The sequence below is a fragment of the Psammomys obesus genome, unplaced genomic scaffold, assembly GCF_907164565.1.
Source record: "Psammomys obesus unplaced genomic scaffold, mPsaObe1.curated_primary_1811, whole genome shotgun sequence".
Classification (NCBI taxonomy): Eukaryota; Metazoa; Chordata; class Mammalia; order Rodentia; family Muridae; genus Psammomys; species Psammomys obesus.
In genome coordinates, this window is record NW_026596234.1 from 1,941,787 (window position 1) to 1,967,927 (window position 26,141).

Genomic DNA, 26,141 nt, shown 5'->3' on the forward strand with positions numbered 1-26,141 from the left:
AGGGCATCGGATATGGTTCAGTGGCAGAGCATTTGCCTAGCACCTGAGAGGCCCTGGATTTGATCCCCAGCACCATAAAAACAAAACAAATCTGCTCTCAATCTAAGTCTGCCTCCTTGTGGTGTCACAAAGGTGTTTGTTGAGCGTACTTTGTGTTTGCTTTATAACCTAAAAATGTAAAGTATGCATAGGACACGTGGGCCTCAGATGTGTGAGGAGTGGCCCTGGTTTTACGCCGCCTTTTCTGGTGCATAGAACAGTGCCCAGGTTTTAACAAAGCATGACAAGGCCTCACTCCTGACACCATCTGCCCTCTAGTCACCTGCCCAGAGCCCTGAACTCCATCAGATCCTAGAATGCACAGAAGAACACAAGCAAGCCAGAGGCCGACTACTTAAAAGGGGACTTTATTTACTCCTTTGGAGCAGCGTGCTAACGCCCAACTCCACTCCAGGACACGACAATTCTGCAAAGCTGCTGTTCCCTTCGGAACCAAGGCTGCCTGGCACTAAAAACACATTGAAAACATCAACTCTCTTCCCATTTTTTTTTCCTTTTTTTTTTTTCGGTACAAAATGATACAAACGACAATACAAAATATTTGTGCTGTTGACGATTACAAAAAAAGTTGGAACATCTGTCTCACCGCATGACGCTCAGGGCTGCAGTGCGAACGCATCATACTCCGGTATCTTTCCCAAAACAACCACGGTCATGCGGGCTGCTACACATTTGTCCATTTTCAAAAATAAACATGCAAAAAATAAATCAGAATGGAAAAAAAGGAGAGGAAGGAAAAGCAAGATGCGTCCCCGGTGTATACGGAGGTGATTTCCACCGGCCGGCTGGTGTGGCAGAGCCTGCTTGGTACGAGGTGTCTGAGCTACCACACAGGGTGCCCTGGGCAGGGTGATTCTGCTTCGAGTTTTTGGTTTTGCCTTTGAGTTTGGGCGGAAATGGAGACATCCCTCTCCTGTTTACCTTGGAGAGCACAGAGGTGTCGTCTCAATGTACCACGCACTCACTCTGGGGGAAACCGAGGCATCTCTGAGGGCCTGATAATTGGACATTACTCTGACACTTTGGTGGCAGGAGGCCTGGCATTTTGGATGTGCTGAAAGACATGAGAAGAAAACGGCTGGCCGGGAGTCAGGTGTGGCCGAGGCTGACCATGGCCAGGTATTCTTCCAAGCCACTCAGCAGTGCGGGCTTCTCCCTAAAGGAACTAAACCTCACCCTCGTACTGCACAGAGCTGGCCACCAGCCTAGGTTGGCTGGGCCCTGACCATAGACGCGTCGTATCTACAAGCTACAGGAGAGAAACATTTGACACTGACTGTATGCTTGGCTAATGCTAACTTGTTGGCCTGGGAACAGAGTTCCAAGATGGTTCCGGGGGTGTGTGGAACCCTATCTTTCTCTAGCCCTGGGGGCTGACTGGGGTGTGGGGTGAAGGGACAAGCTGTCCAGCTTTTGGGGAACCCCATGGATGTTCCTGCAGGGGCCTGGCAGTGACAGAGGCCTTGGGGATGGGGATTGGAGGAGGTGGAGGCAGGTGAGACATTCCTCCAGGTAGCTGATGGATTTGGCACCTCCCATCCCAGGATTCCAAAAAAGCCTTGGGATTTTAGGAGAGTTCTTAGCCACTGTCTCCCAATCAAACACAGCTTTCCGATAGAGCATTTGTGATTCTTGGGTTTTTCAAAATCAAACCCAGAAAATTCTTCTCATTCCCCAAGCCCTGGCCCACAGCAATCCCACCAGTAGCCACGACAAGCTCAGTACCACCCTCACTGGTTGCCGACCCCAAGCAATTTTGCATAGGACAGCTTCTCCACGAGCTCCACTGGCCTGGCTGGCTGTAGGGAGGGGGGCTCCCAGGAAGCTACAAAGGCCCCTTGTCCATCCCACCTCCTGGGCAGCCATATGAGGAGTAAGAATGGACACAGCTGAGCTTGTAGCCCAGCTCAGGTCCAGGAGTTCAGAGGTGGGGGCAGGTTTGGTTTGGGAAAGAACCCTGACATCCAATGGGTCATGCCCACAAGTTTGGCACCCATGAGTTCACTCAGGTGTGTCTTCTGAGGCCAAAGCAGTGTGGAGAAGGGAATGAACCTAGCCATCGGGTAAAGCCGGAGGCCAAGAGGAGCCATGAACTAGAGGCCTCTGGCTGGGGAGCATGCTGTCTCCTGGGGAACCCCAGCCCTTTTAAAGCCCTTCTGGCCCCAGCAGTGTAGGTATGGACTGGGGATCTGGGAGGAACTTGTTTTTCATCAGTGCTGCCACTTCTGCTGTCTCCCCCAAAAGTCTCAGCCACCAAGACCTCCCAAGCTACCATCACTCTCAACCCCTTTCTCTCGGAGTATGTTGGACTGCCTGGGGTGAGCCAGGAAGATGGCTCAGCACCAGATGCCCCTTCAGTGCCTGCCCTTCTGCCCCATCCCAGGGCTCCTTTGGGCCCAGACATGTGAATGTCCTAGGCCTGTTTTTCCCCCCAGTGATAAGGGCAGCTTTGCCATTTCCTGTAGGTCCTTGGACACATCCTATTGCTGTCCTACATAAGTGCTCACCCTGCCCCGTCTGCCCTGTGTCAAGCTGCCCATGGAAAGTGCCACACCAGCTCCAGAGAACAACAGAAACATGGGTCCAAGCCGGACCATCTGTGGTCATATGGGCACAGTCAGAGAACCTCTCACTGGCCCCTTGGTAGGTCCTGACATCCATAGCAGTTCATGGGGCCAGGCAGGAGCTCGGGCTAAATGGGCCCAAGGGGCCAAGCAGCTGCCAGTCTGGCCAGGCTCTGCTCTCTGCCCTCTGCACAGCCCGGGCAGTGTGCTGAGGGCATTCAGGGGTTCCGCTGAGGGGAGCTTGTGACTGTTAGGCCTTCAACAGGATCCCTCAGGGTCTCTTCTGACGAGTGGAGGGCTGTGTCAGGGTTCTGCAGGACACTGTGGCTTCTTGGACAACACGCTGTCCTGGACCAAGGCAAAAGGGGACCTCAGTGGTATTGGGGTGACGGCTGGTCCAGAGAGAGGCTTTCTGGTGGTGTTGAGGGCATGGCAGTGGCCAAGTGTCGAGGTGAGGACGGTCTCTGGGGCATCACACCTGTCTCAGCTATTTACAGTATCTTGGGGGCAGGGCACAAATTCAGGTGAAAGCTCAGTCCACACAGAAGTGGCTCTGCTGATGGGGTTGGGCTAGCCCAGCGTGGAAAACCCAATCCTCACCTAACAGCCTCGGGGAGCCCAAAGGGCCCAGGAGACCCTGGCCGTGCACAACAGAAGCTGTTGAGATCTGGACTCCATCTATTTTTGCAAATAAGTCACCCACGTTCTTTTTTCTTAATAAAAGAATTAAAAAAAAAAAAAAAAGGACATATTCTCTCCCACCCCGGCTTGTTGCCTTCAGGAGGTACCAGATGGGGCCAAGGGCTGTGGGGCAGGGTGGACAGAGGTGGGGGCCTCGGGCTGTCTCCTCTCTTTCAGTCACTCCTGAGTTAGGGAATCTGTCACGTGTACCAAAAGGCACTTTGTTTTTGATTTAACAGTGCTTTTGTTGTAAGATATTCAAGTTAGGGCTGTGCCTCTGGCTCTCCCTTCGCGGTACGTGGCTACTGAGATGCCGCAGTGGTGGTGGGCGCCTGGTGGCCTAAGTCCATACTGCGCAGCTCCACACTGTGCAGCTCCACCCGGGGATGGCAGCGGGGAGGGGCCTCTTGACGCCAGGACAGCACTGGCGCCTCGGCTCAGTTCCGCTGCTCGGCCTCGAGCGCCCTTCTCATGTTGGTGGGAGAGGTGAGGTCGGCTAATCCTCCTCACCACCCCCATACATGTCCGCCAGCTTCTTGAACCGGGGCCCCCAGTCATTCAGGTAGTCGTAATCTTGATCCCCGGAGCTCGAGGAGTTGAGGGAGCTGACAGAGCCTGCCGTGGAGCCACTGCCTTCGTAGTCGAAGACTAGCAGGGAGTCATAGGGGGGTGCGGTGGGGTCATTGTCAGCAGCCCGGAGTCCCTGGGGGAGGTCACAGAGATGAGGGGTTAGGGTGGAGGGTGAGCTGTGTCAGCCCAGACAGAACAGAGGAGGATCCACCCGAGCGGGTGGGGCAGGGGTAGGCAGGACAGGTGCTTACATACAGTAGATGCTCAATAATTGGCGCATGAGCTTGTCTGTAGGGTAGGGTCTGTCCAAGGGCCAAATGAGAAAGTATGTTTATAGGAACAGACACAGGGGCCAGAGAGATGGCTCCGAGGTTAAGAACATTCTTTGTTCTTGCAGCACCCACGTGGCAACTCACAAACATCTGTTTGAGGGGCTGTGACCCCATTTTCTGACCTCTGTGGGCCTTGTACACACATGGTGTACAGACACATATGCAGGCAAAGCACTCATACACATAATATAAAATAAAATAGATAAGTCTAAAAAGAAAAGACATGGAGCACAGGGACAGGAAGCTCAAAGCCACTGGGAGCTACACCAGGAGGCTGGGGATGGGCTGGGCCATGGGTAGTATTCTGCCCCACCAAGGGTGGGAACAGGGTTAGGCCTAGACTGAAGTAGGGGTTACCACTAACTCTACAGTCTGCATTAGGGTTAGGGTTCAGGTTAGGGTTAATGTTTGGGCCCAGAGCTAGGCTTAGGGTTAATGGTACAGATAGGCTGGTGAGGTTAGGGTTAGGATTAGAGTCAGCTATTCTACGGCTGGGGTGAGGACAGCTGTGGTTCAGGCTGCTGCTAGAGCTAGAATTTAGGAATAGGTCTAGTTCAAAGCCTAGGTTTTAGGCTAGGGTTAGGGTTGCAGTGAGCGCTGGGTTAGGGTTAAGTCTGGTGCTTTAGGAATTTATTTAGGGATAGGTTTAGGGAAATCTAGGGTTAGTGGTAGGGAGGGTTAGGGCTAGCTAGGTTAAGGTCCAGTGTCAGGTTTAGTGTTAGGAATAGGTCTAGGGCTGGGGTTGAGGTCAAATAATTACTGTTAGAGCAGTGGTTCTCAGCCTTCCTAAATTCTGTGACCCTTTAACATGATTCCTCACGTTGTGGTGAACCCCAGCCATAAAATTATCTTTGCTGCTACTGCATAACTGTAATTTTGCTAGTGTTATGAATCATAATGTAAATATCAGCATTTTCCCCAGTGATCTTAGGTGGCCCTTGTGAAAGTTTGGTTTGACCCCCACAGGTTGAGAACTTCTGTGTTAGACTTTGGGCTACGGGTACGGTTAGAGTTTGTTTTCAGCTTAGGTTCAGGATGCTTTATATTTATATCTAAACCAGAGTTGGGGCTAGCCTAACAGTTATGGTCATGTCTAGGTTTTAGGTAGGGTAATGCTAGAGTCAGTATATAATTAGATTAGGTTTAAGGTTAGTTTTGTTTTTAGGGCTATAGTTATGATTTTGTTATGGCTAGTAGTTGGATTATCGTTATGTTTGTATCATAACCAGGGTTAGGAATAGGTGTTGTAAGTGAGATTAATATTTACTAATAATTATCTTTTAGTAAAGCTGCTGTTAGTCCTAAACAGCTGTCTAACCAAATCACCACACAGAGACTGGGTTTATTTAGTTAACCTAGAACACAATGCTGGGCAATAGTTACTCCCTCTTAAACCTCCAAGCCCTCATAGTTTCCTAACATTTAGATTTTACCCATTAGACTTGCTTCTTGTGAAATGTTAGGTCTGGTTCATGTTATGTCCTTACTGCTCTAAAGGTTGGATTCACATATATTTTAGGTTTATGTAAAGAGAGATAATGTTACACTGCTCTGGAAACTGACTTATCCATTTAAACGTGAGACATTTTCATGGGGGAAAAATGTTGGTCATGCTTATGTAAAAAAGACACAAGAGGCTTAAAGATGGCAAAGTACATGCCAACCTAGTTTAGTCCTAAAAACTCAAACATTATATTCATATGTTTAAAAAACAAAACTGTCCTTCCCATATAAAAAAGAGGGCAAGCCAAAGAACAGCCAAAACCAATGTAAAAATCCAGGTACAAGATGCCTAGGATATACTTAACACTAAGGGTAAGAGAGTTTATATGCTAACGCTAAGAGAGTTTATATAAAGTTCGACTATAAAGGCATAACTTCCCAGTCTGTATAAATAAGGGGCAAGCCAAAAAATAGCCACTATCAATGTAAAGCCCAGGTAGGTACAAGATGCCTAGGGTATGCTTAAGTGCTAAAGGTAAGAGGGAGTTTAAATAAAGTTTGGCTATAAAAGCATAACTGCCCATTCTATATAAAAAAGGGGACAGGACAAATAGCTACAACCTATATAAAAATCTAGGGCTAAACCTCAAAACAGGTACAAGATACCTACAATATGCTTATATTCTAAATTAAAAAGGAGTTTATATAAAGGTTACTTAAAACATGCGTTTTCTATGGCTCAAGGCAACCAGCTTGTCTCTCTAATGGGAGGCTTCTCTAGGGAAATAGGCAGCAACTTGACCTAATACAATAGGCACACAAGAGCCCAAAAAGATATTTTAATCTATCCAACCTTGTTTTGATTTCAACATGATAATGATTGTATGTTCAGTAATAATGGTAACTTATATTGCTGATCCCTTTACTTGGAAACAACTCTGAAACTGACTGAGACATAAAAAAATGTCTCCAGCCAAAACTCCAACAATACTTGGCCAATAAATCCTTGGCTATAATATCCTCAAAATGTATTATGCTAATTTAATTGCATAGATAAAATTGGCTTACAGTTTAGTTTCATCCTGTACATCTCGTACATTTATAATTTTAGAACTCTATAATGCTTGTGAGAAATTATATGTTTGCAAAAGAACTGAACACCAGAGATGCTGGATCAAACCTGACAGGATTCATTCTTCAGCTTGCCGAGACATTGACACATCTGTTCCAGCATCTTGCATGTTTCAGCATTCTGCTTGTTCCTGCCTCAACTGCTTCAATTGTTGTTTCTCATCAAAGCTTGCTCCCAAGAGATCTTTGAAGAAAGATACTAATCGTAATTGGTCCAGCATTTTAGACTGTTCCAAACAGGACTTTTACTAAGCCTGAAATTCCTCAACATTCAAAGACTGGACCACAAATGTTATTGCTTGCTTAATTAACCAAATTTTTCCAATTTTCTTTGGGCTCCCTACCAGGCTTTCTGCATGTCCAAAATGTCAGCTAGAAGAAATCCATGAGAACGATGTTCAATTTTCCTTAAAAGGGGGTTGAGTAGGTTTTTGGTTGTTTTCTATGGCTATGAAATTTTATTGTCATTGGGAGATGTTTATAAATTATTAATGGTCTTATACAGAGTAAAACAAGGATTATACAGGGATATCTTATAGGAATAAGACAAAAGGTAGATTATTGAATCTACTCAACTTAGGGTTTTATTTGTTCTCAAATAAGGTTAATTTTAACTCTGGTATAGGATTTTGCATATTGATGCAAAATAAGTATTTTTGATACATTGGTATAAGCTCTAGTATATTGATACAATTTCAAGGTTACTTCCAATACTTTTAAACTGCTATCAAAAACTGGTTAGGATATTAAGTAATGCAAATTAATTGCTAGTTATTCAACTCATAGTCATGTCAAACACTAGTCTATTTTATCACAGGAATATACATTCTAGGTTTAACAGATAGATATGATTTTGTAGACAGATAGATTACATAAAGTTAGTCTTCAAAAACTTCAGACACCTACAGAATATGGCATTTAAAAGTTTCTTTATTATTTTAAAGATTCTTTGACAATGAGACAGGTCATCTCCTGGCAGCACCCCACCTACCTCAAAGAAGATAATAAGCATAGAAGAACCTCCATATGGAGATGGCTTCAAATGTGGCAAACGAGCCATTTGGGTAAAGAAAATACCCTTGCTTCACGACAGACAAATTCTGCCCAAAATGGGCAAACTTAAATGCAGGACAAGTCGACTGCTGAACTCTGCCAAGACAGGGTAAGCAAGTCCTAAATAGTTCCTGCTTCACATATATGTCTGTCAAATATTCTGAGCCAGAAGGTTGAAGATGATGCTCCAACATTGTAAAGTTATGGGTTCAGGCAACAAACTGTCTCTGTCAAATTTTTATTTTTTGGAAGCTGCTAACATGTACTTCCTATTTACTCTAATAACTAATTTTATTCCTTCTCAAGTCTCTGATGGGGTTGAAGACCAAATATTCATAGTGCCATATTTATGCTTAAGTTGTTTAGAAGTTAAATGCCTTCTTATAGGTAATACCAATAAGGATAAAAGTTAATTTAGGTATAGAACTTTAAACTTGTCAAGATAGAAAGGATGATCAGATACTTTCTCCTAAGTTGCTAAATACACATGGACTGGACATTGCACATGTAGATTTTACATAACAGTTTTCATAATTATTATTGTATTGAAAAAAAAAGGAGCCTTTTATTGGACTTAAAGGGGGAAATGTTGGTATAATGTTCTTTTGAAATGTATATACCTTACCTTTGTTCATTCAAATGCTGATTTCTCTCCCCCACTCTCTGGTTTCAGTCCAGATATTGTATTGTGGTGCTTATTCTAAGCATCACCTGTCTCATCTTTGTGTAAACTTCCAAATAAAGCAACTAGCCACAATGTTGAGCAGGGAAAGGAAGTAGGTGGAAGAGGGGAGGAGCCAGAGGACAGGAAAGAGTGGGAGGAAAAAAGGAGAGAGAGAGAGAGAGCTGGAGGAGAGATCTTGGAGGATGTGGAGCATGAACCAGACCTAAGATTTCACAAAAAGCAAGTCTAATGGGTAAAATCTAAGTGTTAGGAAACTATGAGGGCTTGGAGGTTTAGGAGGGAGTAACTATTGCCCAGCATTGTGTTCTAGGTTAACTAAATAAATCCAGTCTCTGTGGTGATTTGGTTAGACAGTTGTTTAGGACTAACAGCAGCTTTACTAAAAGATAATTATTAGTAAATATTAATCTCACTTAAAACAAATAGGTCTGGGTTAGAACAGAGGTTATGTTTAGGACTTGGCTTGGTTTAGGTTAAGTCTAAGGTTATTATGGCTAGCATTTTGATTTGACCTAGGGGCATTATTAGCTATATTGAGATATGACTAGTATTAGGGCTTATTGGTTAGGGTCAGGGTCAGGGTGTGATGAGGTGCAGAGTTGTGTGTTCTGCTTTTTCCTTGTTATTTAACTTCTTCCTTCTTTCCTTCCTTCTTTCCTTCCTTTCTGAAACCCAGGATTCGATCTCATTGTGTGGCTCCCATCATGCTTGGCAGTGCTGGGGATCAAACCCAGAGCCTTGTGCCACAGCACCAGCACTGGACCCTGAGCCCGGTCCTCAGCCTTCATGCTCTTAATAATTTTTCTTTTCATATCCCCACCCCCAATTCTTTTCTTCTCCAGTTGGCAGTTTCATTTCTTTGTACTCAGTCTTTCTAGTCCTTCATTATGTACTGAGTGCTTTGTATGTTTCTCTGAGTGCCACTTTGGCCCACCCCTGCCCTGGGAAAGGAACGTTCTTCTCTGTACCTTTACTCTGTGTCTGTTATTTCGTCTGAGTGACTTGAAAATGGGCCATGGACTGGAGTAGGGGAAGGCGGGACATGCTTTGCAGGGCTTAAACAGTTTGTTGCTCATGGTGTTGTCTGAGTGTCACTGGCTTTTAGGGAACTGCAGAACCTGGTGACATCTCCTGTGAGTATTCTGAGGAAACCTCTGGATATTTGCTGACTCACAACATGAGTTATCATGCAAGGGACTCTGCCACTGGCTGAGGTAGAAGAGTTGCTGACTCCACTTCAGATACAACGATTCTTGATCTGGTGGTAAAGCCCCAGCCCAACCCTCCCACCTCCATGCTGGGGGTCAGGCAGGGTCACAGATGGGACCCCAGGGAAGCTGGTTCTGCCGTTCCTCTTTGCTTTACCCCAGAAGAAGGTGGACAGAGGTATTAGCCAGGGACTCCATTGGTTGAGCAATAACATTTTCTGACACAAAAGTAGTTTGCTTTCCAGAAGTACAGTAAATGGTTCTCTAGACTCTTCACTGCCAGCCCTATTGCTCCCTAGTGCGGCTGGCCTGGGAGGTCACCTGACATCTTTTAACTCACTGCTCGCTGGTTATTCCTAGCAATGGCTAACCACATGCCCCAAAAGGAAACTTCTCCTTTGTTTGCTCTCATCCCCTTTTTGCCCCATAGCTACTCCAGCCTGTAAGTAGACTGTAAGTGAATTCCCTGGTTTATTGAATTAGAGATCTCCCTCTACAGATCCCTGCCTCTGTCTGCCAAATAAAAACTGTGCTCTTGTACCATAATTTGTTCCCTTTTGGAAGACTTTATAAGAGTCCAGGGTGTGGTGTGACATGCAGCTGGAGCCTCTCCTGGCTCTCCCTGCTGTAAGAGACCAAGCTTTTCTCACGGTGTGGAGGCCTTGGTGTTAGATCTTTAATACAGCCAAGCGCTGAAGCTCAGGAAGGGCTCTGTGGGATGTTTGGGTTGTGGTGGGGGCAGGAGTCAGAGGTGGCAGAGCAGAGCTGAGACATACAGGTCAGTGTGCTTGGGTATCAGGATTCCACTGTGGGCTGGAAGGCCATTCCCAGCTGCACTGGCTTAGTGTGTCCAAGAGCTGTATTGGTTGCTTTGCCACTTCCCCTGAGAATAGTTCTTACCGTCACCCCATTGTAGGTACAGTGGCCTAAATGGCCCCTAATTCCTGCTGAGCTAAGCTCCAGACCTGAGAGTCTTAGGCCTCCTACGAGAAGCTGATTCAAGAGCCAATGTGCTCAAGGCCACACACAGCAGGAGGGCCAGCCTGGCCTAGAGTCTGATCTCATCTACTTGTGACTCCACAAGCTCTGTGTTGTGTGTGAGTGTGTGTGTGGTAAGATTTCACCTTTAAAGGAGACACTTTGCTCAGGTCCTTCCGACGTTCATACCTCATTGATGAAGTCTCCAATGTCACCTGGATGGGGCACCACAGGCCTGACTGGGTACTGGGGTTCAGCACCTACTGGCCGTTCATCCACCCTCCGCACACCAGGGGCCTTGCTCAGCACATGCTCCATGGCCTCCGGCTGTTGTAACTGGCTGAGGTCATAGTCCTGGGGATGGAGACCAAGTCGGTCAGGGGAACTGGAGCATGGGGGCAGCACACAGGGCAACTGGGAGAATCCTGAGCACACCCTCCTTCAGTCTCGTCACCTGCCCTGTGGGCACCACTGTACCGGTCTCCAGGCACCCTTACTGTCCTAGCCCATCCTTAGGCCTGCCCTTTCCACATACCTCCTCTTCTCCATTTGCCCCAGTCCTGCCTGACCTCAGGGTAGCCATGGAATCTTGGCCTGCCAGATGCCTTGCAGGGGCCTCGACCTCCCCCCTGCACGCTCAAAAGTAAGCCTCCTGCCTGCAGCTCAGGAGCCTTGCACAGCCAGCCACCTTGCGTCCTTAGTGATGGCAGGAAAGGGCTGGGTTCTCATTGGCCTGACTAGATAGCTCTGTGTAATCTACCCATCCTGGTCAGAGACGCTCCCCCGAAACACACACACACACACACACTGGCAATGTCCAGTAGGTGGGTGTTGATGTCCCCAGAAGACTCTGGACTGTTTTCTCCAGGGCACGGGGCAGCAGCGGGTGGGGCTGGTGTCTGGAGAGGGAGGAACGTGTGAGGAGGGCAGATCTGCTGAGAGGATGCAGGCAGAGGCTGCACAGTTAGCCCAGGCCTGAGCACACACACAGGAGAGGCTGCAGCCTGGGCCCAGATCTGCGCCTCTGGTAAGGAGCATGCAACACCTTTCCATAAGAAACAGGACGAGACATGTGAGGCCAAAAGGCCAGGATGAGCCCTGCTGGGGCCGAGGGCTACTGTGGGGCGGCAGAGACCCGTGGCTCACCTGGTCTTCCTCTCCACCACCTTCCTCATCATACTTGAGGATGTTGTCGCGCACATCGTCCTCAGGGTCGATGAGCAGCTGCTTCGTGTGTCGCTCCTTCTCCCTCCGTTTCATCCACACAACGAACAGCAGGACCATGGCTGTGAGAGGAGGGGCCGCCCCGTGAGCAGTGTGTGTGCGCATGATGTGCACAGGTTATAAATGTGTGTGCATGCATGGCTTTTGTGTACACAAATGCGCACGCCCAGGCATGCACATCTGATGAACATATTCTGTGTTCATCTACATAAGCAGTTAGGCATGTGCACGATATGCACATGTGTAGACACATACATGTGAATACCAAGTCCCAACTATAGAGTGGAAGCCAGAGGACACCTGAGCCCAGATCTTTCACTCCCCACTGTATTCCTTTGAGGCTGGGTCTGTCCTTGAACCTGAATCTTGGCTGTCCGCCTGTAAGGTCCAGTAATCCTGTTTCTTCACCTCACAGTGGGGTGTCAGGTGTGTGCATAGCTATGCCTGGGGCTCTTAGGAATTTGGGATCAGGTCTTTCTGCTTCTGCAGTCAGTGCCCTTACTACTGAAACATTGATCCTCAGTCCCTGTCATGCAATTCTTTCTGTGAACATTTTATCCGGAGTTGATTGCATATCCAGATGTGGAATCTGAGATGGCTAATGGCCCGCTGGATTCATTTTCTCCTTCATGGGGTTGGCTGACTGAGCACAAGTGTCACTCCCTAAGGGGCAGGAGGACAAGGGTAGAGGGTGAACTAAGAGACCACTATTCTTAAAACCATTAGAAGGTGTGGCTTTGGGTCCAGAAGGCAAAAGAGAGGGCTTCAGGGTACCACATTTCTAGGCAGGAGCCATGTGGGGGTGGGGTGATGCCTCTATGGTGGAAGGAGACTGGGGCAGGGGGGCCCAGAAGAATGTCTCCAGCAGGAAGCCTAGGGGTGAGTAGAAGCCATTTCCTGTACCTCCCAGGTCACCCCAGAAACACACTGGGATAAGGGATAGCTGACTCAAGAGGGAAGGCTGATTGGAGAACAATCCCAGTGGTTCTTCTACCCAAAGGACTCAGGCTCAGAATGAGAGATTATGTCCCCTCCCTGTCACATGTGTAGATGTGTCTCCTTTGCACTTGTCCTGTGGCACTCTGCTTATCTCTGGACCTCTGGGAAGGGGAGTGCTCAGCTTTTGCATGCTCCTCTCTGATAGGTCTCTGTTCCTGCCTGGGTTCTGAGGGCAGGGCTCCCGTGAACAGGAGACAGGGGACCTCATCATCATGAGGGTATAGTTTCTTCAGGTGTGCTTTTTGCAGCCGCCACCATCTCTCCACTGTTAGATGTACAGGTGGAAAAGAAGGAGGAGGAAGAGGAGGGGGGCAGACAAGTCCTCTAGGGCGCAGGGAGGAGACAGTGAGGAGGGTGTGGGCAGTGTTGCAGGCTGCCTGAAGGGTGGTCACCTTGATCAAATGGTTTGATTGAATGATGGGACAAGAAAGACTGCAGCTAGCGTAGGCTCAGAGGCCAAAAGCCTGGCAAGTGACAGGACGAGGTGATAGCCAGGGGTCCTCTTGGTGTGGCCCACACCATGGACAGGGAACTGGAGAGAGAGAGTAGCAGAGGTCCCACCTGTGAGCATCTAAGCAGAAACCAGAAACCTCGAGTCACTTTCCACCAGATCAAGTGGCCAGGAGACAGCTGTGCAGCTGGTGTCTTAGCTGTGTCACCTGAGGAGATGTGTGGAAGAAGGGATGTGCCCCCTGTGTGCCTCACCTGTTAGGGCCACAGGGCTGTCTGTATTTTGATCCCTGGCTTTTTACGCCCAGCAGGTTGGAGAGGGGCCTGGGTTCCCTCTCTGGCTGGTAGGTTCACTCACGACCACAGGGGCACTGCCTAATTTTGTATTCTTCCCTGCCCCTTGTGTTTTCAGAGGAGGATGTGGGCCCTATCCCTGCCCTGGTGTCACCCCCTTCCCATAGTGGGGATGCTTCTGATCCCACGTAAAAGAGACATCACACTGACCGTCTGGTCAGATGCCTTGGAACCAGAAGTAGTTAGAGGGAACCCCGCATCTGGAACACTTGCCAGTACTCACTTAGCAGGATCACGATGCAGATGAGAATAGCCACAATGGCACCTGTGCCCAGGCCAGCGGCAGCCACGGCACCAATGGTGGTGCAGTCACCATTCTCATCACATGGGCACACCTTGACTTTAATGATGGACGTGTTGGACAGGGGAGGGTTGCCAGAGTCCGTGACGATGATGGGGACGTCATACACCCCAGCTTCCAGGTACAGAATGCGCAAACTGAGCTGGGCGTAGTCACCTGGAGTAAGGAAAAGCAACATTCAGCTGACAGGCAGCTGTCCTTCCCAAGGAAGACTTCCACGGGCGGGCACTGAGTCTGATGGCATGAAAATCTCTTTCTCACAAACATGTGCATGTACATACATCCAGCGCATATGTACACATATGCCTGCACGCAGGCACGCAGGCACGCACGCGCGTGCGCACACACGCACACACGCACACAGGAGGATCTGAGTTTTATTCCCCCAGGGCCTGTCTGGCACAGAGGGCACACTTATAGGCTCAGAGCTGGGCAGGCAAGAGCAAGCAGATCTTTGGAGCTTTCTGGCCAGCCAGAGAGGCTCTGCCTGAAAAAACAAGGTGGGCAGCTCCCAGGAACAGCAGTGGAGCCTGACTGTGACCTGCAGGGCACATGCGCACACATGTATCTGCACATATGTGTGCCTGAATAATACATTGACCCACAAAGCCAAAACATGGGCCGTAGCAAAAAAGAAAGGGAGTCAACATGTAGGATGAGGAAAGAATTTCCTGAATGTGTAGAGTTTCATAAAATCAATTAGGAAAAAAAAAAAAAATCTCTCTCCCAAAGGGAGGGAAAAAAAGGGCAAAGGTCTTGAGCCAGAACCCAAACCTCTACCAGGTGCCCAGAGATAGAGGACAGCAGCGGCTTTGCTTCTTGAAGCAACACCCTGTCATGCTGGCAAGGGCCTGAGGAACAGGTAGTTCTGCTGGTAGAAGCATAAACGGGCATTGCGTCTCTGGGAAGGTGTAATTCTCCTAGCACTGGCCACCCAGGAAGGAGTGCCTCCTAAGGGATATAGTCTTCAGAGCCAGTCAATCCACCAGAGCTGCCTGCATGGGCTGAGCTAGGCCCTTTCTAGATCAGTGAGTGGCAGGGGCAGGGGTAGACAGGGCTGTACTCTGGCCTTGTGTGTGAACTGTCTGGGAGGCGAGGGCTGTCTCCCATCTTCCTGGCCCACTGTTCCTTGGTGGTGGACCCTGGGCCACATCCGAGATCGTGGTTCTGCCTGTGGCCAGGGCGCTGTTGGGTGGGCTCACCGTTCAGGCGGGTGATGGTCCAATTCTTCTTCACTGTGGTGGGGATGAAGGGCAACTCAAAGACGTAGGGGCCGATGTTGGGGTCCATATCAGCATCGGCTGCGGTGATGTTGATGGTGTTGAAGCCGGGCCTCTCGCAGATCTGTGCCTCCTTGGGCAGCAGCTGTGGCGCGTTATCATTGATGTCAATGAGGTAGATCTGCAGGGTCCCAGTGCCGCTGGCCGGGGGGATCCCTGCAGGACAGATGGGGTGAGCACACAGGGCCCTTCCTACACAGGACAGACAGATAAGTGCACTCCCCAGGGAGACACACAGCCACGCACTGATTGGAGTACACGTGTCATCTTGTTATCTGTGGTGGAACAGAACCCAGGTGTTCTTTCCTCGACGGGGCTGGCTGCTCATCATAGGCTGTCTGTGCTGCCAACTTGAATTTTATGCTTTTTTTTTTGTTTTGTGTGTATGGATGTTTTGCCTGCATGTATGTCTCTGCATACTACTCTGTGTAGTGCTCACAGAGGCCAGAAGAGGGTGTCAGACCCCCTGAAACTAGAGTTATAAATGGTTGCCATGTGGATGCTGGGGATTGAACCTGGGTCCTCTGGAAGAGTAGTCAGTCAGTCTTAACCACTGAGCCATCTCTCCAGTGCCTGTATAGCCAACTTTGTTACTGCAAGGACCACAGGGCCTGGGGGCAGCCAGTTGGGTTAGGGTTTCCTTGGCTTTCACTTGCTATGGGACCAGATTTGGGGCCACAATAGTTCTTGCTGTTGAAGTTTCAGCTGCTCAGGTCTCCCAAGAACCCACCAGCACAATCCTGTCTTGGGGCCTTTGTTTGTTTTCCTTCCAAGAACAAAATGTGCTTCTCCCCTCCCCCCGTCCCCAGCTTCTCCCAACACCTTTACTCCCTCCCAGCTCTTCTCTCTACTAAAATGATCTGTTCTTGTTTCTCCGTCTCTGCAGGGCAGGACGGCTGCCCTCACTGCTCTCCTCTTTTTCTGTTCTCTTTAAGGGGAGAACTGGAGCTCAAGTGTTAGCCCAGACTGTCATTGTCCACTGGGAGGTTACGTTCCAGCTAGAGTGATCCCCTGACTAAGTTCTGGTTGTCACAAACTGAGCAGGGATCTTGTGTAGTGCCTCCTGGACATCCCCGGGAGAGCATGGATGAGCACTGCACCCTTCCTGCTCTTCCTTCTGCTTGCCGGAATGTGGTCCTGATGTCTGGAGCATCCATGCTGGACCATGCCGAGGCACAGCATGGCCATGGTGTGAGTGGGGTGGGCTTGGTTATCAAATCTCACCCTGGCTGCCAGGTTTCAGACTTTGCTCTCTAAGTTGCTGAGGCTAGCCTTGAACATACTCTGTAGCCCAGGCTGGCCTTGAGATTTCAACCCTCCTGTCCCAGTCACTTGAGTCACCAGGCCTGGACACTTCTCTCCCCTCCCTTCCCCTTTCCTCCCCTTTCTCCCTTCTCCTTGCCCTCTACTGCCCCTTTTGCTGTACTGGGAGAGAACCCAGAGCCTCATACATGCTAGGTAGGCACTGTATGAATGAGCTATATCCCCAGCTCCAGGCCTCCTTAATGTGAGAGAAAAATTCCTCTCAATCTTGTTGTAGTTACTGCTATCCTGCAGCTGAAATGACCTCTACTGGGAAACAGGCTTTGCCAGGCAGGGGCTTAGGTCTGTCCTAATCTCTGGAAGGCACCAGGCCCTCAGTGTGTTCTGCTAGCTGAGGCTTGTCTCTTCTGACTCTGGATCGGTTCCTGGCCTTGTGTGGGCTCTCAGTGAATGACAGGATAGCCTTCGTTATCGCTGTGGAGAACATTGACCCCTGGATCACTCATAGGCTTGTCATGACCCATGAGTGATGTGACTCTCAGTGATAGTAGGCTCCTCTCATTCTGCCAAGGAGAAAGCTGAGGCCCAGAGAGGCCAGGGCTCTCCCAGGAGCAATGATGCTAGCTAGACTGATCTCTGCTCAGAATTTCATTTACCTAACCTCCAACACACGGAACCCATGAGAGTGCTCAGCTAGACTTCAGGGTTCTGTGGGTCTTGAAATGGACCTCTTTGGCATTGGTTCCTCCTGTGCTTGGTCCACAGTCCTCAGAAGCCTCATGAGAAGCTGCACTGTCTTCCTTAGCATGGCACATCATCCTTCTTGTTCCATTCCACATGTCCTTTCTCTGTGCTGCCTGCCTACTGCCCGCCTAGTGCCCTCCCTTGCTCCCAAGGGCTGTGCGGCCTACTCTGAGTCCCAGTCACAGGGCTAGGGTCACACGGGCCTTCCTGCCTTTCCAGCCTAAGGTGCCAGCTAACAGTGCTGAAGAGTAGCAGGTCTGTTCTTGCTAGTAAAGGCAGGCTGGGATAGCCATCTGGCACAAAATTCTCTGGTTCTTGACTGCCCTGGAGCCCTGAGTGAATGAGGGACACTGGGAACACTGTGGGGACACGATTGGGTAAAGGAGTAAGCAGGAATAAGCCCTCTAGACCTCTCTGTAACTCTCTGGGTGCCATTGGGCCCCCTCAGGAGTACTCTCCCTTGCCCACAATCCCAGGACAGGGGAAGCTGCTATGACAGAGCCTCCCTGGAATGGGACACACCATTGTCAGCTGCCAGGAAGGTGGCCTCATACACATTGTTCTTGGTGTAGAGGGACTCTCGGTCCAGGACTGCGGCTGTGGTGATCTGCCCATTGGATGTGTTGATATGCAGCCAGTTTGCAGGGTCAGACAGCTTCGAGTACCTGCAGACAGGAAACCAGAGGCAAGGTGAAGGCCCCAGCGCCCTCCACCCAGCCAGCGTTCTGGATCACAGTGCACTGGCATTTCTGTCCTCAGAGCCCTTGGAGGTTTCATGCACCTCTGTGTCCTTCCCACAGAGGAACAGGCCACAGCAGTGGCTTATGCCTTAGTTTCTGGAGGACTCCAGGAGGCTGTGCTCTCATCATCTACATCTTGCAGGTGGGTGGGTACCCTGAGGTACAGAGAATGTAAGCAGCTCGCTCAAGTTGCTCACCACTGTCAGTGAGGCCTGCCTGGCCCCACAGTCTAAGCATCTTCCTTGTCAGCCTGGACATGGTGACAGTGCTCACCAATGCCCAAGGCTGTCCTCCCCCTCTCCCTACCGGGATTCCTGGTTTTTCAGGCTTCTTTGGGCTTTCTGGGACTCTTCTGTGTGGCGCATAGGACTGTATCCAGCTTTGAGGGTCACACAGGGCGAGGCTATGCTGAAGACTCACCTCACGGCTTGCTGCATGAACCGGTCAGGGTCCACCGCGGAAAATGTGGTGAGTGCGGTTCCGGTAGGCACACCCTCTTCCAGGCGGATCAGTTTGTGGTTGGAGGGGAAGTAGGGGGCCTCGTTGACATCGGTGACAGAGATGGTCACCCCCGCTGTGGACTGGAAGGACATTTGGATCCCGCTGGCCAGGGGCGCCTGGTTGGACACCATTACGGTCAACATGAAGGCACGGTTCAGCTCGTAGTCCACTGCCTGGAAAAAGGGACAGGTGAGCGGGGGTTTCCCACCACGGGCATGGGGCTTGACATACCACTGCCCAGTCTCTTCGATGCTCCCTGCCTTGCTTTGGATGGTGGCCTGGTTTCCACTGTCTCTCTACACCAGACTCTTGTCTCTGTTCTGGGTTCTAGCCAGTGAGAAGATAGAGGGGTTGGGGTAAAGGGTCTCTAGCCAGTAGCCCCATGCCTTGATGAGGAAGAGGCTGGTTTTCTGGGGCATCATCTTTCTGACTGAGCTTCCTAAGTGTTGGGATTGATTGCAGGTGTGTGCCTCCACGGCTGGCTTCATGAGTTCTCAAGAAAAATTCCTGAATTGCTGAGTAGTCTGGAGAGTCACCGCAGCCACGGGAGGCTCAGCAAATGCAGCTGAGGGACGAGAGTAAAGGTGGCCAAAGGTTGATTTCGGTCTTAGGATAAGATGGGTCAGTGGGTAAAGACATCTGCTGCCATGCCTGATGATGAGTTTGATCCCCAGATGTCCCCCCCCCCCGCTAGATAAAGTTTAAAGAGTGAGTTTCTGCTGGACACAGTGGTGCATCCCTGCAGTCCTAGCGTTTAGGAGGCTGAGACAGGAAGGCTGCAAGCTGGAGGTCAGCCCCGAATACCACGGAAGATGCCTCACAGCTCAGACCAAACCAAGCCAAATAGCAGTGCTTAAGCTCTTACTTGCTTAACTTTTTCTTGTACTTGTTACTAATGTTGTGTCCCCGGTTGGAGACTTAAAGTAATATAAATGCAGTTCTGGGGTCAGAATAAAATGTCTGTTCCTAGGCTAGAATCCAACAGTGGGGCAAGTTTCTCCCAGTGACTCCTGTCTCATGCATGTCCACCCAGAAGGGTGTGCGGGGTCTTGCGCCAGATGTGGCTTCTCACCTCCACTGCTTCTGACTTCTGCCTGTCTTCATACCTCCTCTTTGTGATGATTAGCTTTAGGTCAGCTTGCAACACAAGTCAGAGTCATTATAGGGAGAGGGTACCTCAACTGAAGAAATGCTGCCACCAGGTTGGTCTGTGGTGCGTCTGCTTGACTGGTGAATGATGTAGGAGGACCCAGCTCACTGTGGGTGGGGCCACCCTGGGGCAGAAGCTATAACAAAGCAGGCTGAGCAAGCTATGGGGGCAAGCCAGTAAGCAGCTCTCCTCCATGGCCTTTGCATCAGCTCCTGCCTCCAGGCTCCTGCCCTGACTTCCCTCTATGATAGATTGTGCCTGGGACATGGAAGATGAAACAAATCCTTTCCCCACCAAGTTAGGTTTGGCTCTGGTGCTTATTACAGCAATAGAACCCCCCCAACTAAGACACTCTCTGACTTTCCCTCTTAAAGACCTCTGAGGTTGCACTGGGCTGACCCAGATGGTCCAGGCCCACCTCAAACTATAAGCCCCTCAACACTGTCACATCTCCAAAGACTCTGCTGCCGTCTGGGACACATAGTCACAGGTTGTAGAAACAGGGAAGGGGTCCTGGGGGAGATGGCTCTGAAGGTGTTTCCAGGCCCCTGCTGTTGAGAAAAGTTTCTACACCTGGTTGGAACTTAGGTAAGTGCTAGACAATGGGATGCTAGGAGTGGTCCTTGTGAGAATCGGCAGATGGATGATGCAGAGCCCAGTATACCACCCTGCAGCTTGTGTTAGTCTCTGGGAGGGTCAGGCTGCCATCACCAGAGTCCATAGGCCAGGACTTGATGACCATAAGCAAGATAGCCACATACCATAGTTCTCCAGCCACCAGCCTCTTCCTGAAGGACCTTCCTGGCTAACTCTTTCCTCGAAGGAAGCTCGTGAGAACAGGGCTTGGACACTTGGCTCAGATGCCATCAGATCCCAATGTGGGAACACTCACAGCCAACTGACTCAGCTTCTCCAGCAGGGCAAAGGTAGGTAGCGTGTGAAGCCTGACAGTTACGGGGGAGTTCTCATGGCAGGTCACATGGCCTGCCCGGGTCTTTATGAGTTGTTTAGGGAAGAGCTTTGCTTGTGGAGCTGGCTTGCCACTTGTGTCTGTGTCCCACCTTCATGTACCACCCTGTATGCTGAGCCTGACCCCTGAGTCTGTGGCTAAGTGGCTCTGAACTCATCCTATCCCTGGATTTTGTAAGTACCTGTCCTTGGGGCCCTGAACCGGGGTGTCCCAGCGCTGCCACTAGGTGAAGAATCTATGCATGGAAAGGAATTCAAAACTAGATAATAGTGTCACTGGTCATGGGAAAGAAACAGAGGCACTGAATCTAGAGGGGTCAAGAGGGGGTGCCAGAGAGGCTTCTGGCTCCCTGATGGTGACCTTGGTGACCCCTCCCTCTCCCCAAGCCTGGTCTTGGGGAGGCAGTGGATACACAATTTCCTAAGCTCTGAGTAAGACCTCACCTCTCCATGGCACCCATGATGTCACCTGTCACTGTCCCCAGGTCCAGGAGTATGGCCAGGGTGGTGCCTCTACCTCCTTAGCTGGTGAGTTTAGCTGTATGAGTGGGGAATGATCTGGTCCCTCCCTTGCTGTACCTCTGCCTGGTTTGTACTGTGTTGCTGGACTCCATATAGGTGCATTTATAGGTGAGGCCTGTGCCCACAGGGTCACTGGACTGGACCCACAACCACCTGGGCTGGCTGCAAGTCTTCCAAGGCTCCCAGGGAAGAGTAACCGGCATCCTTCCCTTGGAAGGTCTCACGGAGGCTTTTAGGCCAGAAACAGTGAGCCTCCCTCAGACCTATCTAGTCTTGGCTCCTCTGTACTTAAACTCTAGGTGACACCAAAACTCCCAGAACTGCTACCACACTGAGTCTTCCTCTTGCAGAATCAATGACTGGCAATGCCTGCAGCCCCTCCTGGAAGCCTGAGGCAGAGGCCAGTCTGTTGTAACAGGCTGCTTCATAAAACTGTGGAGGGCAGAGTCTCTCTGTGTTTATTGGCTCATGTCCCTGTGGGACACGGAATCACATTGTATGTGATGCACTAAGAATTGTGTCATCAGTCCTTCCAGAAACACTATTGCCATTAAAACCCACAGGTAGGAAAGATAAGACACACCTGTAATGTGGAAACTAATAGAAAATTTTCTCTGACAGTTTCAGTTAGGGTGCTTGTGCTCCCCTCAATGACCCTTGGCCCAAAAGAGGCCCAAGTGCATCCTGGAGAGGTGGGCCCTAGAATCAAGCCAGAGAGGAGCCTTAGCACAACACCCTGCTCTGAGAACTGTACCAGAGGGTGTGTGTGTGCGTGTGTGTGTGTCCCCATGTGAACAAGGGGGTCTTGTTCACAGAGTAATGCCAGCCAGGACATGAAGGCCAGAATATGAACTGTGCCATCTCTCCTTTCCCAGTGGGAAATTGTGCGTGAGAGGTAGAGGCCGGAGGATCAGGAGGATCGGGAATTTAAGGCCAGCTTCAACGTCACAAGTTGGAGGCCAGCCTGAGTTAGGAAGACCCTGTGGAGGTTGTCTCCGAAGGGTTTAGTCCTCTGCCATAGGTGCCTGGCAGACGCTCATGTTCCTGGACCATGTGCACGTAGTAGTTACCCACCTTCACCACGGTGACCATGCCCTCATTGGTGACAGGGTCTGTGCGAACACTGAAGTGCCCCGAGGGGTCCCCACTTATTATTCGGTAGACGGCATTCCAGTTGGGTGAGTGGGGCTGATCTCGGTCCATTACTGTGAGGTTGGCAACTACTGTCTCCACGCGGTTTTCCGGAACCTCTCCTGCAAACTTCAAAATTGAAGGAAGAATATCAGGGCTTCGGATGGGAGCCTGGGGAGCCAGACTCCCTGCCGACACTGGGAAGGATCAGGATTGCTGCTCTGGAGTAGATTCCCTAGGTAGATGGGGGCAACTGGTGTTCACTGCGATGGCAGCTGGGTGCCAAAAAGAGTGCCCTGACTCCTTTGGCCTAGGCCCAGCAGCATCTGACTCCATCTGTACATAACTACTCAGAACAAACCTCATGTTTGCAGTAAGCTCCTGTCCCCCCCCCCCCGCTCTCCCCACGGCCAAGCTCAAGCTTTGCTCATGTGCATGGAGGGTCAATGACAGGTAGCTAGGAGGGATATGTGATGGAGAGTGGGGCAAAGCTGAGTCTCAGAGTGTCAACTGCAGGCGGCTTCTGAGAGAAGCACGTCCTGGATCCTGCCACCATGGGGTAAGCCACCATGTCCCACGGTGGTAGCCTCTCTAAAGCTAAAGCACCATGAGGTTGCAGTGTGCACCCAGGAAGGCTCTGTGGGCTCATTTGGAGTGGGGGAGGGGATGTCTGCCTTAGGAATCCAAGTGCCCTCTGCTGACTGTGGCCCACCCCTGGGGCTGGCCCAGCAGCTTTGAGATCACATGCTTTGCTGTCTTGAAATTCACCTTAGCAAGATAAATAATTGTCATGTCAGTTCAAGTCAGATGGGAGCCCACTGTACGTATCCTAGAGGATATCCCCCCAGCGCCTCCCAGTGCTGTTCTGGAACCTTCCTCTTCCAGCCTTTCGATGGAACAATGGATGGAAGCAAAGGGTTGCTGTAAAGCAGAGACTTCCTTTGATTTTCAAGCCATGTTCAGCTTCGCTGCCCTGGAGCAAAGAGGCCTGAGGCTGGGGAAGATTCCCCCCAGGAAGCACGAGAGGAAATAAGTGCGCACAGCCGGTTTCCAGAGAGTTCTGGGAGGTGAAACCCTGCCTTCAAACCTTCTGCCTCTCTGCCATTTAGCACAGAGGCGCACAGGCAGTCACAGCACACCTGGGTCATGGGCACACGTGTCCAGTGTCTGGCTCCCTTGCTGGGCTCCCAGGTTCCTCTGTGTGGCTGGGCGAAGCCGTCATTGCTGGTGGCCTCCATGGTGAGGTTCCCTCTTCCTGCCACTGCCCCCAAGTTGGCACTAGGGTTGCCATGGTGTCTGAGTGTCCCCACAAAGTGATAGGGGGAGGCTTCCTTGGAGGGACATCACAGATGCTTGGGGAGCAGTGTTGCAGGTTGAATCATGTCCCCCAAATTTATATGTTGAGGCCCTTAGCCCCAGCACTTCAGTTTGTAACCTGTCTCAAGAGGTGTTAGCAAGAGGCTGGAGTTGTCCTAAGCCAGCCTGTCTGGTATCTTTGTTAGAATAGTCCCAGTGACATATGCATCGAAGGTGTAGTAGTTATTTTTTTCTTATTGTTATAGCTAAATCTCTCACAAAAGCAACATAAGGAAGGTTATTTTTTTGCTCACAGTTCGAGGGCTCAGTCCACCATGGCAGGTAAGTCATGGAGAATGCTGGTCACCCCGCACCCACAATCAGGAAGCAGAGGAGAGATGAATGCTGGCACTTGGCTTGTTTTCTCCAGTCCAGCATCCCAGCCCATGGGCGGTGCTGCCCTCATCCTGGGTGGCTCTTCTCTCCTCAGTCAAACCCCACTGGAAACTCTCTTACAAACACCCAGAGGTATACCTCTTCAGAGACTTTAAATCCAGGACCTTTCGGAATGTCTAGGAGAGACATTCTCTTTTAGAACAGATTTCCAGCATTCACTAAGTCTGAGAGGTTTCCTAGATCTTCAGGAATGTCCAGATTCTCTTACATGCTTTCCAAAAGTGAGCATCTTTAGCCATGACAGTAAAACAAATTCTGTTGGGTTCTGTACAGAAATCAGAACCCTAGGTTTTGGATTCTGAAGCAACTTGGAGTCTGATTTCTCCCCCCGACTGTGAGCCCCGGGGCTGTCAAGTTGCAGACATCTATGCAGGCTTGCAGGCTTCATGAGGTAAGAACAAATAAAAAAAAAATGGAGTTTCAGTGGGCTCTGGGATTGTTCCTGGCCAGCAGCTGGTTAGAGGGCAGCCAGGTTGAGGCAGGATATCTTGGCTTTGCTTCCTTTCCCAGCTTGTGCACACACTGCTTGGCCAGGTGGGGGCCTGGGACCCTAAAGAGCATAAAGTACTTCTTTGGACAGAGGCTTTGAAGTCTTGGTTCCAGGCTGAGGGGTGGTTTGTTGCTACGGGTCCCCCTTGCTCTTCCATGAGTTGCCTGCCTCTCTGCCTTCTCACCAGGCTTTTCTGCTGGGCAGGGCTTTTCTACTGGCCTGTCTGTGGTGTCCCTCAGAAGTACTGGAGGCCTCCTTTGTGTAAGAGTGAACACTGGAGGGAGTGTTGAGGAAGTTGGGGTGTTGCTGGGTGGTAGGGATGCAAGCTCTGGGCTCGGCCCTGTGGCCACCACCTCGGAGCTACTTCAGCTCCCAGTTAATGATTTATAGCTGTGTGTGTGTGTGTGTGTGTGTGTGTGTGTGTGTGTGTGTGTGTAATTAAGGGTACTGAGTTTATTCCAGTTTTAAGAAGCCAATTTTTAAGTCCCAGAACTTGTGCTGGATCAAAATCTCTCTTCTTCTGGGCCAGGCGGTTTGCTGCTAGCATGAGAGGCTGGCAAGACACTGGCAGAGGCCACACTTCCGCATCCAGCTAGACTCAGGGTTAGCCTAAGTCTAATCCCACAGTTGAGAGTAGCCTTCTCAGGTAGGCAGGTCACCCTGGAGGACAACATACACTACACCCTGGTTATTGGGGTAGATGTTACTAGAAGAACCTCAGAACTTGGAGACTATGGGCACAGATCCTTGGCTCTTAAGTTCAGTGGACTCCTGCCACTGGGGAAATAATTTCAGGTCTAGTGAGTGAGCCATCTCCCTGTGATTGCTGCATGCTCTCTGGTTAAGTACCTTCTGAAGTCCCGGGTGTTGAAGAGCTGGTCCTAGACCATGGCAGTGTTGTGGTGAAAACTAGAGTAGGTGTGGGTTAGTGGGAGGAAGTCAGATCACTGACTTCTTGGTTGTGCCCCCCAAGAGGGATATGAAGATCCTGACCCCTTCTTGTCTCTGTCTTTGCTTTCTGGTGACTAAGTGAGCCGTTTCTTCTTCATGCTTCCCACCATGATTTGTAGCCTCAACACACGGGGCCACAGTTTTTAGGGATGGGATCCTCTAAAAACATGAGCCAAAATAGGCTTTTCCTCTTTGTACACCAGTGATCTCATTGTCATAGTGGCAGAGAGTCAAAACCATGCGTGTAGTATAGCTTGGCTGAGTGCTCTTCAGGTGGTCACTGTCCCTATACGCTGTCCCTTGTCCTGCTGGGAGGTGACCTATGGGAACACCATGACCTTACCACCCCTTTTCAATCATTTAACTCGGTGTCACTCACCCCTATTGGGGGACAGATCATGCTGCACAGGCAAATGCAAATGTTACTATAGTCATATTGCATAGGCTGGGCCTGCATGACTTTGCCCCTCTTTCCCGGTGGAGGGACAGTGTGGAAAGGTTTGCCAGTCGCTCCCAGCTCTTACTGCTAAGGGCTGGGCTGGGCTAGGACTGCCTAGTGTTTGCAGGTAAAGCCTGTGCTCATTCAGATGTTAGCTTCCTCGAACAAGCGATGTC

The 26,141-nt window shown here is 50.2% G+C and overlaps 1 protein-coding gene across 1 annotated transcript in view; it reads right to left on the minus strand.

Annotated features, from left to right (window-relative positions):
* Positions 1–393: 393 nt before the first annotated feature.
* Positions 394–26,141, minus strand: part of Cdh4 (cadherin 4) — a 447,733-nt gene continuing 421,985 nt past the window's right edge. The window contains exons 9-16 of the mRNA XM_055596255.1: positions 22,277–22,462; positions 18,481–18,734; positions 17,843–17,985; positions 15,236–15,469; positions 13,956–14,189; positions 11,852–11,991; positions 10,895–11,059; positions 394–4,008 (exon numbers count right to left, since the gene is read on the minus strand). Of these exons, the coding sequence (XP_055452230.1) occupies positions 3,802–4,008; positions 10,895–11,059; positions 11,852–11,991; positions 13,956–14,189; positions 15,236–15,469; positions 17,843–17,985; positions 18,481–18,734; positions 22,277–22,462 (1,563 nt within the window). The 3' untranslated portion in view covers positions 394–3,801. The remainder of the gene's footprint in view (positions 4,009–10,894; positions 11,060–11,851; positions 11,992–13,955; positions 14,190–15,235; positions 15,470–17,842; positions 17,986–18,480; positions 18,735–22,276; positions 22,463–26,141) is intronic.